General features: G+C 40.2%; 1 protein-coding gene across 1 annotated transcript in view; it reads right to left on the minus strand.

The window, feature by feature from the left end:
* Window positions 1–8,086: 8,086 nt before the first annotated feature.
* The window catches only part of tbx2a (T-box transcription factor 2a), a 9,144-nt gene continuing 2,243 nt past the window's right edge, over window positions 8,087–14,987 (minus strand). Inside the window, exons 3-7 of the mRNA XM_017700165.2 lie at window positions 13,520–13,666; window positions 12,626–12,702; window positions 12,372–12,541; window positions 10,214–10,818; window positions 8,087–9,489 (exon numbers count right to left, since the gene is read on the minus strand). Of these exons, the coding sequence (XP_017555654.1) occupies window positions 9,058–9,489; window positions 10,214–10,818; window positions 12,372–12,541; window positions 12,626–12,702; window positions 13,520–13,666 (1,431 nt within the window). The 3' untranslated portion in view covers window positions 8,087–9,057. The remainder of the gene's footprint in view (window positions 9,490–10,213; window positions 10,819–12,371; window positions 12,542–12,625; window positions 12,703–13,519; window positions 13,667–14,987) is intronic.

Below are 14,987 nucleotides of genomic sequence, written 5' to 3' on the forward strand. Positions count from 1 at the left end.
GGGCTGTAGGAAACAAATGGCAATTTTCTATTAATTATTGGTATTTCAATTATGTAACGCCTAGTACATAGGCAGTTAAGGGTAGATTATGGGCAGGATTGCCCTATCCTGGCAATAAGTGGGAATGCTACATACACACAATGTAAAGGACAACATGTACACTACATTTCCAAAGTATTCGCTCTTCTGCTTTCACAAGCATATGAACTTGAGCGATATCCCATTCTTAATCCATAGGGTTTAATATGATGTCGGCCCACCCTTTGCAGCTGTAACAGATTCAACTCTTCTGGGAAGGCTTTCCACAAGGTTTAGGAGTGTGTTTATGGGAATTTTGTCCATGCTTCCAGAAGCACATCTGTGAGGTCAGACACTGATGATGGATGAGAAGGCCTGGCTCGCAGTCTCTGCTCTAATTCATCCCAAAGGTGTTCTATCGGGTTGAGGTCAGGCATCCGCTGACCCCGCTCTATCATTTTACGTGGCCTACCACTTTGTGGCTGAGTTGCTGTCGTTCCCAGTCTCTTCCGCTTTGTTGTTATACCACTGACAGTTGCCTGTGGAATATTTAGTAGTGAGGAAATTTCACAACTTGACTTGTTGCACACGTGGCATCCTACCATGGTACCACGCTGGAATTCACTGAGCTCCTAAGAGCGAATCATTCTTTCAGTAATGTCTGTAGAAGCAGTCTGCAGGCCTAGGTGCTTGGTTTTATACACCTGTGGCCATGGAAGTGATTGGAACACCTGAATTCAATGATTTACATGGGTGAGTGAATACTTTTAGTAATATAGTGTACTTTCAAATTAAGCCAAAAACTGAAAAAGAAGAGATATTTTTGATTACAATTATTACAATTTCAATTATAACTATGTATGTTTGTGTGTTTGTCTGATTTTCTATTTTTTTTTTTTTTTAAACACAAATTTTCCCATTTTAGTAGTCAAAACTTTATCTTTTGGAAAAACCTTATATTTTCCTAAATACATTTTCCTCAATGGATAAAGGGTACAGTTCAAAAAAAGATTATTAAAGACTAATAAAATATAATATTGCTGTTCTTGAAAAAATGCTAATAATTTACAGTTTTTTTTTTTTTTTTTTACTGTAGTTGGATTCACAGACGTAAAGTAACGTTTCTTTTTCTGTCGGAAAGTTTTTTCCCCACAGTGCTGCTACCAAACCCTACTGGGTAGTAGATGCTTAGGGGTCAGCATCATGAAGGCATAACATCATAAGAGCTTCTTTCTCCCGTTGCGACTGAAAGACTGTGCAGGCCCACGTGCTGTATTCATGTGATGTGCTCAGCCACACAATAGAATCTACTGATGTGCTTTTACATAATGTTTTGCAATGTAACAGAACAAACACATCAATAGACTAGTGTTCTAAATGCAGCCTAACCTCAGTAAAGCAGGAGAGTCATTGTAATAGCCTAGTGGTTCTCCTCCTCTCAGGGGTAGTTTCTGAAGCAGTATTACACTACATTACATGTTCCCTCAGGAAAATCATATCACCCACAGTCATCAATCAAACGAAAACTACTGCGAACATGATTAAGACTAACACTAACATCTGCCAATAGAGGGCGATGTACAGTTCCCAAGCTGGAGCCAGCCACGTTGAACAGAAAGACAACACGTCCATTGTTGAAGACAAAACTAATGCCAAAGGTAACAAAGGCAGTGCAATATCTGCTTGTTATTACTGGACACAGTTGCGGATCTTTGGCTTTCCCAAAGCAATCATGTCTGGCTGCATTGTCTGCTATGAGAGCAGACGTACATAGAGGGGTCTGATCCTAAGGTTGGGCAATATGATATTTTATTGTTATCATGGTAAGTTATGTCACAATATGCTTTTCTTCAATATAGTAGATGTGAGTATTTAAAGGACCCCCGGCTATGTTTCATTACAAAGTGAGTGACACCTGTTTATTTAGATTTAGTGCGGTGTAGTTTGTAGAACATTGGGAAAATATATAATTATTAATATTTTATGTTACATTTTTGCCATATCATCCCCTCTTACCTGAACCCATGCACAGGTAAGAGTATTGTTACTTCAGCAAAACAATGAGTTCAGTAGAAGTACTTTACGAAAAGTTTTTTTTTTTAAATCATTGAGTAAAAGTAAAAAGTAAAAAAAAAACCATAATAAGTCCCAAAAAAAAAAAACTATAAAAACTCCTACTATAAAGGGCCTATACCATTAACTTAGAGCTGTTTAGCTCCACCCATTTACACTGAAGTTATAAAGAGTGTTTCAGCCTGAAGGAGGCACAGCAGCCAATCAGAGGTCAGGTCATGTCTTAAAGGCACAGCCTGTTTTTTCTGAGGGATGAGGAGAGGCTGGACAGTGGTGTGGTTTGGTACGTAAAGGCAATGTCATGAGTGGTCCTTTAAAATATGGGGTATAAATGTCAACATCACGGTTTATTATTTTTATTAGCTTATGGGCAGAATCCAACTACTAGACCGAACTTTTTAAAAAGTGATTTTTTGTTTTGCTATTATACTTTTAAAAGTTCAGTAAAGTCCAAATTTTAATAAATAACAACTTTTGTAACCTGAAAAAGATGTTTTATAGTGTAGCTGAGGTGTGCAGTGATGTCAGTGCTATGGTTGATTGTTGTTTGTTTGTAACTGGGTAATACGACTCGTGTTATAACGTGTCATAACACGCTGGACTGCGGTGAGAAGCGACGCTATACTGCGTATGACTCACACAGCAGCCGCTGACGCGCAGCCTGCTGTCTCTGCTCACTCACTGGAGCAGCTTTATGCAAATGAGCAGAGTATCCACCAATCAGATCGCCGATAAGAGGCCTGGAACGGCTTCTATTGCTAGTAGTCAAGCTACAGCGCATATCCAGCGGGAGATCACTGTAATGGGGGGAGTGCAGTAGATGGGGTGGGACAGAATGGGGTTGGCTCAGCAATTTACGCTCCTAAAACAATATCTGGCCGCTTCTGGGCACAGAAATGGCCTCTAACTCCGCTCATGTTCTAGCAGTCAGTATCAACTTAAAGGGCAACTCCACCGATGTGTCTAAATTTCTGCATCGCTGAAGCGGTAACACAGGGACAAAAGCCATCCAGAGCGGTTTGATGAAACGCCTCCACCGCAGAGAAAATATCCGAGTCGGAATCGTTCACAATAGCGGTGATAGGAACCAGGCGTCTTAATGCCTGTTTAAGCTCCATCACAGCTTTTTTTTTCTTCTTTCTTTAATTGAATACCCTGCTTTATCTCTGAGACAGTGAGTTCTGAAAAGGTTTTGGCCCAAATCATTTTTTTTAAATAAATGGTGGACAGAAACATGTAAGACAAAATGAATCCCAATGAAAACTCATTTTTATCACATTTACCAAAATTAAACCATGATCAACATTACCACATTATGTATAAAACCTATGCCAAACATTTAATATAACTGTTGTTGGAAGAAAACCTCGTATCTCCAAACTGGTAACTTCACAGGAGAAGGAAAACACCTACTTTGCTGTTAATGTAAGTCAATGGAACCAGACCCCCCCCCCCTCTCAAGTCATTTTGGGTCAGTCCATTCATCATGAAATTTACATGCAATGTAAAGAGCAATGGGCATTTTCAAAATAATGTCAAAAAATGAAAAAAAAAACCCAAAGACAAACATCAAACACGCAGATACAAGGTTTCCTTGTTCACTGGTGGTTTGGATGCTAAATGAAATGTTTGTTTATGGTGTAGACTATATATTATGGCTCCTATCACCACCACTGTGAAGGAAATTAGAGTCAGTATGTTTCTCCGCCCTGCAACTTTTCACACCAAACCACTCTGAATGACTTTGTTTACATGCATGAGTGATGCGTGCATGTTTTAAAAATTGCGGTGGCATTCCTCTTTAAACAGTGCTCAGCTATTGGAAAACTTAAGCATAGATAAACAGCCCAAAACATCACCTAACAAAAAGCACATGTTGCTGTTTGTGGTGCATTTAAAGCTGTTCTTTTTTCATTGCTCTGTTACTGTTTTCAGCCGTTGCCGTTGATCAGTGCTGAAACCTGCTCCATTCACGGAGTTTGTGCTGTTTTGTGCCTCAAGTCTTTTCACTTTGGTATTTCCCAGCCCCTCTGTAGCCAGCCTACTGTGTGCTATTGTGCCTTTAATGCTGATTAAAGGCTGAAACACTGCTTATAACTTCAGCTTGAGTGGGCGGCGCTAAACCACTAAAGGCTGAATAGACATGAATAATGGATTTTGTGATGTCACAACATGTGAATTTGTTTCTGCAGCTTAGTTTCCATATATGGAATGTATGAACTGGGGGAGAGGATGGTACGTTGTGGAAACTGAAACCGGAAACCTGAGGAAAATTCAGTTTTCCATATCATAATATCAACAAAATATCAACCAAGTGATTCTGAAGTTCACTCAGGAATTCTGGATGTTGGCCTGCGCCCCTCTGTCCACCTGAATGATGACTGGTGCTTAATTTCCCTCTGAAATATGACTTGTTCCTTCTGCTGCAGATAAGCCTGGCTGGTTGATGGTTCTGCTCAGTCACGCCGCAGCTTAATCAGAAAACCTGGGTGGAAGCTCTGGACTGCTCTGGCCAAATTGCCCTGTTGGTTACTCATCTTTAATCCTTACCTGCCTTCAGAAGAAACATGACCAGTACAGATAACCTGGAGCTCAGTGTTCATCACCAGCCTGAGTTCAGTTCTTGTGTTTAGCTGCTACTTTGTTGAGAAACTGAGGTCTGACATTCACCACCTGATAACATTTATGGCTCTGGACTGACAAACGTCGACACTAAACATGAGGAAACACAATATGAAGTAAAGCACATCTTCACAGTTCAGCCTGAGAATCTGCTCTATGACTTAAAAATAACATTTCTGAGGAAAAATGAGAAAAACAGGAGTGAATGAACAAACTGTCAAACCTGCTGAGAATGCCGGGAAGCGTTTTGGACAACAGACTCTTCAGTCTGTAGAATTCATCCAAATGAACTCCTCTTAATGGGCTTCCCCCTGGCAGAAATAAAGGTGCTGTGCAGGTACATTTTAGTTCATCAAGGGACAAACAATGTTAATGTTCCCTCAAAGGTACAGCAGGTGGTTTTAAGGTCCAACTGTGAACCTTAAAGACGGTTTTCCAGGTGAAAAATATCAGATTTGGTCCTTTTCATAACCGAACGTTTTAAAACAGAACAGTAAAATAAAAGTCCTGGGGCGGGGCGGGGTGTGTGGATTATGGATGTTACAGTTATGTTGCCTGACTGAAGGCACTGAGATGAACCTACAGAGCGTCCATCCCAGGGACAATTTAATGTCCTTTTTTCTGAGCGTGGAAGCCAACGAGTAAATGCAGATCAGCTGTTAATCTGCTGTGAAAGGTCCCGTGAATTAGCTTCTGTTCTGTTATTTGACAGGAACCTAATTTAAATCTGTTTTCCGTTCTGTGATCGGACACTGGAACAGTGACGCTGCGAACTGACTAAAATATGAGCTGACGTGAATTAAACGTGTTGGAGGAACACAAGAACTGCCCAAACAGGGAAAGGAGCAACTGCCTCGATGCAACATATTTTGACACAATGAAATCATAACCTATATTAGCGTGTGTTTGATAATTAGGTCTAATTGAGCTGTTTAGCTTAATTTTATTGTCAATAATAATAGTAATAATAATAATAATAATAATAATAATCTGCATTCGTTTTTTTGCTATATGACAACTGTTTATATTGTTTGACTTAATCGTAATTATCAACAATAATGAAAAGTGAAGAATTACAAAAGATAACACATCAAAACAGACGTGCTAAAAACATCAAAACTCATTGAAATCTAACACATTTTTTGCCCCCTCTACTAAAATTAATAATAATAATAATAATAATAATAATAACGTGCTGGTTTCTATTAATCCGAAAAAGAAGAACAAGGATATAAAGACTGAGGGTGGGCCTTTATACTGACAATCACATGAACACCACGTGTGGATAAACACAAATAATAATAATAATAATAATAATAATAATAATAATAATCAGCACTGTATTTGCAGTATTTAGTCGCAGGGACTGAGTCTGAAGCGGCACTGTGTGGATTCGCTGTGGAGTCTGTCCGGCTCTGCGTCTCTAGCCGCTTCAGACAGACAGTGTTTTATTGTTGTTCTCGGAACTCTCGCTCTGTTAATTAGACAGAAGGGGCTTCAGCAGAGACCACCGAATAAACCGAGCAGTGTTACAGAGAGAGGGAGAGGGAGGGGGGGCGGGGGAAGAGAAGAGAAGAAAAAAGGAGAAGAAAAGAAGAGAAGAGAGGAGAGGAGAAGGGAAGAGAAGAGAAGAAAGGAGAACAGAAGAGAGGAGAGGAGAGGAGAAGGGAAGAGAAGAGAAGAAAGGAGAAGAGAAGAGAGGAGAGGAGAGGAGAGGAGAAGGGAAGAGAAGAGAAGAAAGGAGAAGAGAAGAGAGGAGAGGAGAGGAGAAGGGAAGAGAAGAAAGGAGAAGAGAAGAGAGGAGAGGAGACGAGAGGAGAAGAGAAGAGAAGAGAAGAGAGGAGAGGAGAGCAGACGAGAAGAGAAGAGAAGAGAAGAGAAGAGAAGAGAAGAGAAGAGAAGAGAAGAGAAGAGAAGAGAAGCCTTTTCTGTTTAAAGTCCGGCGGAGCGTCTTTTCCCCTCCAACTCATTTCTGCTGTGCTGTTCAGGGGCTGCCCGTAATGATGGGCTAATAACGCACCGACGTGCTAAACGCATCAGACACTGAGTGTGAAGAGGCTTCTACAGACTGCCGGACCAGCTGGAGGTAAACAGAGCGGGAACGAACCAAAAACAAAAACGAGGAAAACACAAATCTCACGGGAATAAAGCCGCATGTTAAAAGGGCGTTTCAGATAAAGGACTTTTACTTTAGCAAAGCGTTTCACATCTGACTAACTTTCTACGTCACAGACGTTATTATTTAAATTAATATTTAACCCCAGAACAGGTCTGCGTTTTCAAAGTCCCTAGAGAGAGAGAGAGAGAGAGAGAGAGAGAGAGAGAGAGAGACGTGAATCAGCTGTTCGGAGCTGGAGTCGGTGAGCAGCAGGGGGCGCTGCTGCCTCAGTTTACTCAGGAGCGCTTTACAGTGCTGTTCTATAGAAACACTAATCTGTTTACTGCGCTGCCTGCACGGGCTGATATGACGGGACTCTAACAGTACGAGTCTGTATGAGTCAATACGAGTCTGTATGAGTCTGTATAAATCAGTATGAGCCTGCATGAATCAGTACGAGTCTGTATGAGTCTGTATAAATCAGTATGAGCCTGCATGAATCAGTACGAGTCTGTATGAGTCTGTATGAATCAGTATGAGTCTGTATGGGTCTGTATGAATCAATACGAGTCTGTATGAATCAGTACGAGTCTGTACAAGTCTGTATGAATCAGTACGAGTCTGTATGAGTCTGTATGAATCTGTATGAGTCTGCACGAGTCTGTATGAGTCTGTATGAATCTGCGTGAGTCTGTATGAATCTGTATGCATCTGTATGAGTCTGTATGAATCCGTATGAATCAGCATGAGTCTGTGTGAGTCTGTATGAGTCTGTATGAATCTGTATGAATCTGTATGAGTCTGTTAGACACAAACTGCGACCTTCGGTTTATGGATTTACTAAATACAGTCACAGCAAAGAAAATGAACACAGTGTTAATGAATACAGAGAAAACTAGTGTAAAAATGCTAAAATGTCAAGCCCTTCAGCTTTAAGGAGAAAGGAATGTGGCCGCTTTTTTTCTTTCTTTTCTTCTTTTTTGTCCTTTTTTTTCTTTAAGGATTCAATTAAAACTCCAGGTGTAATAAAATAATCATAACCAAGTAAAAAATATGCAATTACAGAGGAGTACAAATGAGTATTATTGCTATAATAATAATAATAATAATAATAATAATATATCACTGTAATTCTATTCTTTTATAAAATAGTATAAAAATCTTTTTTTAAAAACAGGACTTTATATATATATATTCAATACCCGATCACGTGGCAGATTAAAGGCACGTAAACAAACACGTAAACAGTAAATAATAGAGAATAAACATGCCAGCGACTGTGCAACGCTTCCTTCGTTTATTGAAATGTAGAGAACGCAACAAAAACCCCGCTGTGTTTTAAATTTGAGTTTTACCCGAATATCCAGCTCGGCGAGGGAGGCGAAGCAGCCGGGAAGCTGCTGTGAACTCGTTCCCTCCGAGACTGATAACAATAAAAGTGAAAAAAGAAACCTGAGATTTTCTGCCTGGAGCGCAGCGCTCAGTGCGCCGCCGCAGCGCCGCACACGAACGAAATGGAGCAGAAAAGCGAGATTTTGCGATTTTTTGTGGTGGCACGCCCTTTCCTTCACCCTCCTCCTGGCTTCCAAACAGCATCACAAACCAAAAAAAACATCGAAACACATTCATTTTCATACGAACAAGCGCTAGATAGTATTCATATACAGTCATGTAAATGGGAAAAAATATATAAAGGTAACAAATTGAAACCTAAATAGTATTTACACACCAATGTACAGGTTGAATAAATTAAGACGCATCTCCTTAGATCCATTCAGCGTATTTACATAGTTATTTTGAAGGTTTTGTCAGGTTTGTTTTTTTTTAATATTATATATAAATAATTCCAAATAAAAACAGGTCCCAGACAAGCAATGTAATGTGGATCCACTGTAGGCTCTTGGTTTGGTTTCATGGGAGCGTTGTGGCCCCCTTTTAATGTAGTGTTGTGGCCAGTCCGGGGTCAGATCATGTTTTAATGAAGAAAAACTCCTTTGATTGATTTTTTGTCCTCTTTCCATTCTTGCTGAGTAGAACTAGGTTAAGCCTTATTTGAGCCTCGTCCAGGTCTTTCAGAAAGGGAGCGGTTTGATGGACGTTCTCTCCAGGTTCTCCACAGTAAGCCTGTTTTTCTCAGCTTCTTAAGAAACACATCTAATATATATTTTTTTGTGTGTGTGATTTGCACTCAAACACCATGTCGTGCTCATTTGCACAGAAGTGGATTTTCAGTGCGTCCTGATTGGTCACTTGGGGGACTCTCTGCCTGGGGACATGTCCCTCTGTTTTTCCAGTCCACTGACCAGTCTTTGTATATTCTGCAGCTCATTTATGGAGTCTTTTGTGGACGTTTTGGGGGATGCTGGCCGCTGGCTGCTGCTGGCCCTGTGGCCGTGGGGCTCGGCTGCCGGACTGCTCTCCCTGCTGCCGGATTTCGAAGACCCAGATTCTCCATTGGGAGCGCTTGGGAGTCCGGTGGTGAGCAGACTGGAGCTCTGGGGGATCTGATAAGGGTTGAACCGCAGTCGCTGTCGGGCACTGGTCAGGAAGGGGTTCCTGCTAAGGGGGGAGGCCACGCCGCTGGCCGGGAGAGACGAGGCTGCCGCTGCTGCTGCGGCAGCTGCCATGTAGGTGTATGGATATGGTAGCAGACCCCCAAAGGGTGGCATGGAAATACCCTAGAGAATAAGATGATAGCTATATTAACATGTGTGTGTGTGTGTGTGTGTGTGTGTGTGTGTGTTAAAACAGTGGCATAATGTACACAAAGTGCCTCACAATATCAACAAGCCCATACACATACAAACACATATAAATATATACACATGCAGTAAGATTACATGTTTCAATAACCGTCAATGCAAAGATAATTGTATAGGATGTTGTATCCGCGCTTTCTGTTTATAAATGAGGGATGTAATATAGCCTGGTCTATCTGAAAACATAATCAGCCTATTGAATTTGTTACTTCCTCTTACGACTGAGCAATTGTTAAAGCCAGCAGCCTGTAACAATTCTCCTATGTGGAATGAAAACTGCGAATGGCAAAAAAGTGATTGGACAGTAGTTGTTGATGAAGGCCCAAGCCGTCTTACTAAAACATTGCAAATCCCTAAAGATAAGGCACTGGCCTCTGAGAAACGGCTTCACTGACTAGATCAAATTAAAATGTATATTCTGCAGCATGCATGGTTAAAACGTTCAATCTCTGTGGTAAATATTTATCAAAACATCATCAACCCTAAAAAAACCCATATGATGTTTTTTTTAAGTCATGCTAAGTAGCGAGTTGCAAGCTTTAATTAGTGATTCAGAATTTATTCATATTTCATAGTAGTTACTGAATAATAAGTCTTTAATAACTTTTTAATAAGCCTAGAATTCAAAGACAAAGTCTCTTACCTGAGATGCAAGCATGTGTTGTGATAAGTGGAATGGGAAAGAGCTGGCTGTGCCTGCGCCTTGAGGCGACAGGCCTCCGTTCTCCAGTCCACCGGCCCCTGACATGGACGCCAACAAGTGTCCCATGCCCAGGGTGGAGAAAGCTCCAGGGGTCATGGCAAATTGGCTCGGGTGAAATAACAGTGGTTGCCCTGTGGTCAGAGGGTTAAAGAAGTGCTGGCTGTGTAAACCGGACAGGGCCAGGCTTTGCAAATGACCTGCGCTAAAGTGCGATGGGCTCTCCGTCTGGATCACCAGTGGAGAAAAGCCCTCTTTGGTCCTGCTCAGGCCCGCGCTCTCTGCATCCTTCTTGGAGGATTCTGGTTCTTTGTGATTCCTGCTGTCCGACTTGTCTTTCTCCAGGCTCCTAACGGTGAAAGCAGGCTCGCTGTCTTGCTTGGCGTCCACGCAGTCCACCTTCTTGTCCAGGCTTGGCCTATCTTTGACCCTTTCCTCACTGCTCGCCTTGAAAGGAGACACCGGCTGAGGACCTGGGCTGCTCACTCCCATGGACCTTTCCTCCTGCTGGTCAAGTTCTTGGTCACTCTCGGGGCAGTTTTTCTCATCTAAAAAAAATCAAAATATAAAAACTTGTAAATATTCCTTTCTTTCGGAGACCACGCAGTTTTACAGAACTTGTTTAAGCTCTTCCTCTGAAGGCTAAATCATTTAGTTCTGACATGTTTCCACACAAACCACTTCCTTCTTGCGTGCCAGCTTTCGTCCATGGCACAATTGGCAGGGGAGTATTGTTTACCTCAAGCAAACGAGTCCAAAATGCTTGAAAGGCAAAATGTCAATGGCTTTCTGTGTAACCTATTATTCTAAAGAAAAAAGGTGCACCCAGTTCACTGTGGCTCTTTTCTGAGATTAGCCGGCCTGAATGTCCACAGGATATATACTGGTAAAGAATGTAGGCCCGAGTCTGTACACCGTAAAAATGATTTGTTAAAAAACTCAGGACCGCGTTTGTCTTAAAATGTGTAGTTCATAGAAACCCGAACAGCATGTTAAAGTGCCCACATCCTACATTTATACTGAATTTTATTTTATTTTCTTGTGGTCTTTTCTTGTGGTGGGGATTTATGTACAAAACCCAGCCATAATTCATTTTTACATGAGCATATTCTGACCTTTCTTTATCCCTTAGAATTAAATGGGCTGTTTTTGTTGCCATGCCATCAAGACTGATAAATATATATATATATATATATATATATATATATATATATATATATATATATATATATATATATATATATGTATATATGTATGTCCTTCTTTCCAATTGGCTGCCCTGTATTGTGTCTCATTTTAGAAAAGCTGCCTGGCCTGAAACACTCCTTATAACTTGAATCATGAATAGGTGGAGCTAAAATGCTGTAAGTAGAATAGAAGGATCAATGTAAGGTTGGTAGTTTTCGTGATATCATAAAAACACTGAATTCAAGGTTTTTGCAGCTTAGTTTCCATATATGGACTGTGAAGTGAATGATGTGCTTTTAACAATGTTAACTGTCTAACTTTAACAACGTTGAGATACTACATCAAACCTCTACTTGAAAAAAAAAAGTAAGGAAAATTCAGTTATTTTTGATATCAGCCGATAAGATGGTGCAAAACTTTAAATATTATTATGTTATGCCAGCAAAATTGGTGAATTGAATGGAAGAGAAAATTACTGTAAAACATGTAAGTAGTTCTTTATATGGTGCATAGCAGTTTTTACTCAACATTAAATCTAAATCTATTTGTTCTCTATACACAGTTCCCCCAGTCCTTTCACGGGCAGATAATAAATGAAGGCCCAGGCCATCACAATAATTGATAAAATACAGGTTAAGCCCTTAATCTTGAGACTTGTTGCATCTTAAGACATGATTCAGTAACTAAAAGGAATTATTCTTTAGCTACTATGAAATTAATACGTAAGTAGTGGGTCCACAAAAAGGCCCTAAGACTTTAAGGTTTAAACAATAAACAATATATTATTTAATTTAAACTATATATATATATATATATATATATATATATGTGTGTGTGTGTGTGTGTATGTGTATATGAATGGAGAAAGTAAGCAAACACAGGCTTAACAGGCTCAAAGCAAAACCAGCCCTACCTCGGCTGGTCCGGTTGAACTTGAGGGGGCTTGTAACTGCCTCTAGAGGAGAGTGGAGGGACTCAGTCCCGGCGTTTTGCTCGCAGGATGAAGTGTCCGACTCTGCCCCGTCCCGGTCTGCTTTGCTCTGCTCGTCGTAAAGGCGCAGTGACGGAAGGGTTAACTGCTTCCTAAAGATCCAGGAATGAAGTTAGCTCAGCGCCCTTTACCCAAAGCAGAGAATAATTCAGCAGGCCGTGCTCGTGTTTCAATACCTTTTTTCTCTTCTGCCGTTCCCCGTGTCTCTGAATCCTTTGGCAAAGGGGTTGTGGTCAATTTTCAGCTGTGTGATCTGTGAAATTGGAATGAGCATTTTATTTGAAAAGGGTCTTACCTGCATGCCAGTCTGTCCATTTCTATTCTGATGTCTTACTGTACCAACATAAATATGAATAGCTGCTATGTGCTTCAACGTGGACATGACAAAAAAATGATTATGGAGTAATAATAATATAAGATCATAGTGATAATGATAGCTAGCAAATACGTAACGTATAAAAGAAAACGGAAAAGTGAAAAATATAAATATGAGGTCAATTTTCCATTTACTTCAACTGTAAAATGGTTTGTTGTTCTTCACAGAATATTGTGCTATGTGTACAGCGTTGGGGAAATTGGCTCTGCATGGTGCCCAACAGCACGCTTCAGTTCAGGCCTTCTCTGTGTGAGCTCCCATATTCATACATTTTCTTCAGTTTACTCTTGAAACCTGGTGCTTTAAGCTAATTCTGATAGGCTCATGCAAAACAAAAATTCAGGCAAAATTCACTTTTACATTTTTTCTCTTTACTTCTCTTTTTCCTTTTGCCAAGTCTGTTTAATCATTGCTCACATAACATAATAATATTTTACAGTGTGCTAACTTGTGTGAATTAACTCCAAAATGTGTGGCAAACAAAAACATTTTTTTTTTAAATAAAACAATCATATTTACGGTTAATTATTTGACTCCACCAGATATTATATACAAATACAACCTTAACACATTCAAATGGCTTGTAAGCAACTACACTGCACTGCAATTTCCACCAACAAAGCATTAAAAGCGTGAGTATGAGCATGACCATAACAGCCCTGGGCACATTTTCTCACACCGGTCAGTCACTCACCTTGTCATTCTGATATGCAGTAACTGCTATGAAGTCAGTCTCTGGGAACACGTATGTCCTGAAAGTGCTGTAGGGGAGTTTCAGGATGTCATTGGCTCTCACGATATGAAACCTGGGCTGGTATTTGTGCATAGAGTTCAGGATGGTCTGCAAGACAGATAGACATTTATTATTATTATTATTATTATTATTATTGCTATTATTATTATTAGTATTATAGTAGTAGTATTGGATTCACTAGGTAGACCATAGGTCTGGATTTATTAATACACACTTATTTACATGTTTCAAATGCTAGCAAAAATATTATTTTTGGGCTTTTTCGAGCCATTTGAATTGAATTAACTCAAGGTTTTAAGGCAACCAGGTTCTTCAAACCATTGGCTGTAGAAAACTAGACTAGTAAATAATGCATCATTAACTTATAAGTAGGCCACATTAACATTATGGGATTTCTTTATTATTTTAATCGTTTAAGCTTTGAATGATTTGGGGGTGGCAGATCAAGCCAGAGTAGAAAAAAAAAGTAATTAGGCAAAAAGTCAGTAATTAGGCTACGGCATATTTATTCAAATGTAACCTATGACCGCTATGAGGAAAACTCTGGGTCAGCATGTGGTGCACGGTTTTCCTGGAACCAAGTGGCATTTATTTTTAAAGCAATCACTCTGCAAGCCTTCCTCGCTAAATTGCACTTAAGGGTCAGTCTCTGCAAACACTTTGGGGATGCACCATCAGCAAAGCTCCCTCTCCTGCCTCACTAATGAGATCCAAAAAGACAGCAAAGGCCTACAAGGCCTGGACCTGCATTTTTGCTCCTTAAATAACAGCACAATTCTGATCAGGGTATTAGTTGTAGGCCTGGGTGAGATGCTGGATGAGATGGTTGCTTTGAAGATAGTGGGTCAACAATCGGGACACTTTGTTATTAGTAAATGAAAATATTTTTGACATTATTACACAGTCTAAACTTCAGTAACTAGACACTAGGCATCAGTGTGGCTTAAGTAGACTAATTCTGCTCTTCCAAGCACAAAAATATGCGAAGATGACTCCTGTCTTTTTTTCAGTCACAATAAGTTTGAGCCTAAAGCTTTTACAACAGGCACATTTAGGCCCGGCCTCTTTTTTAAAAATGCAAGACTGAATCTAAACACCAGGACTAGAAACTCTGTACATTTAGACCCACTTAGGTATACCTAAGTGGTAAAGTGGGGAGGGGGGTTAACTTTCACTTCTTAGAGAGGAAAAGAACTTGCTTTTCATTGTGTTGCAGTTTAGCTGCATTCAACTCATAAGACATTTCTGCGGCTAATTTTATTCAGGTGGTCCTCTTGGACTGCTGTTTTTGACACCTCACACTGTAGATTTAGCATTTTGTTTTTGACCAAAAGGCTCCAAAAAGAGAAGAACAGCACCTAACAAACCAGGTTCTACACTGAAAAATGCTCCGCAGCAGTTTTTGAAG

Source organism: Pygocentrus nattereri, chromosome 23, assembly GCF_015220715.1.
Source record: "Pygocentrus nattereri isolate fPygNat1 chromosome 23, fPygNat1.pri, whole genome shotgun sequence".
NCBI lineage: Eukaryota > Metazoa > Chordata > Actinopteri > Characiformes > Serrasalmidae > Pygocentrus > Pygocentrus nattereri.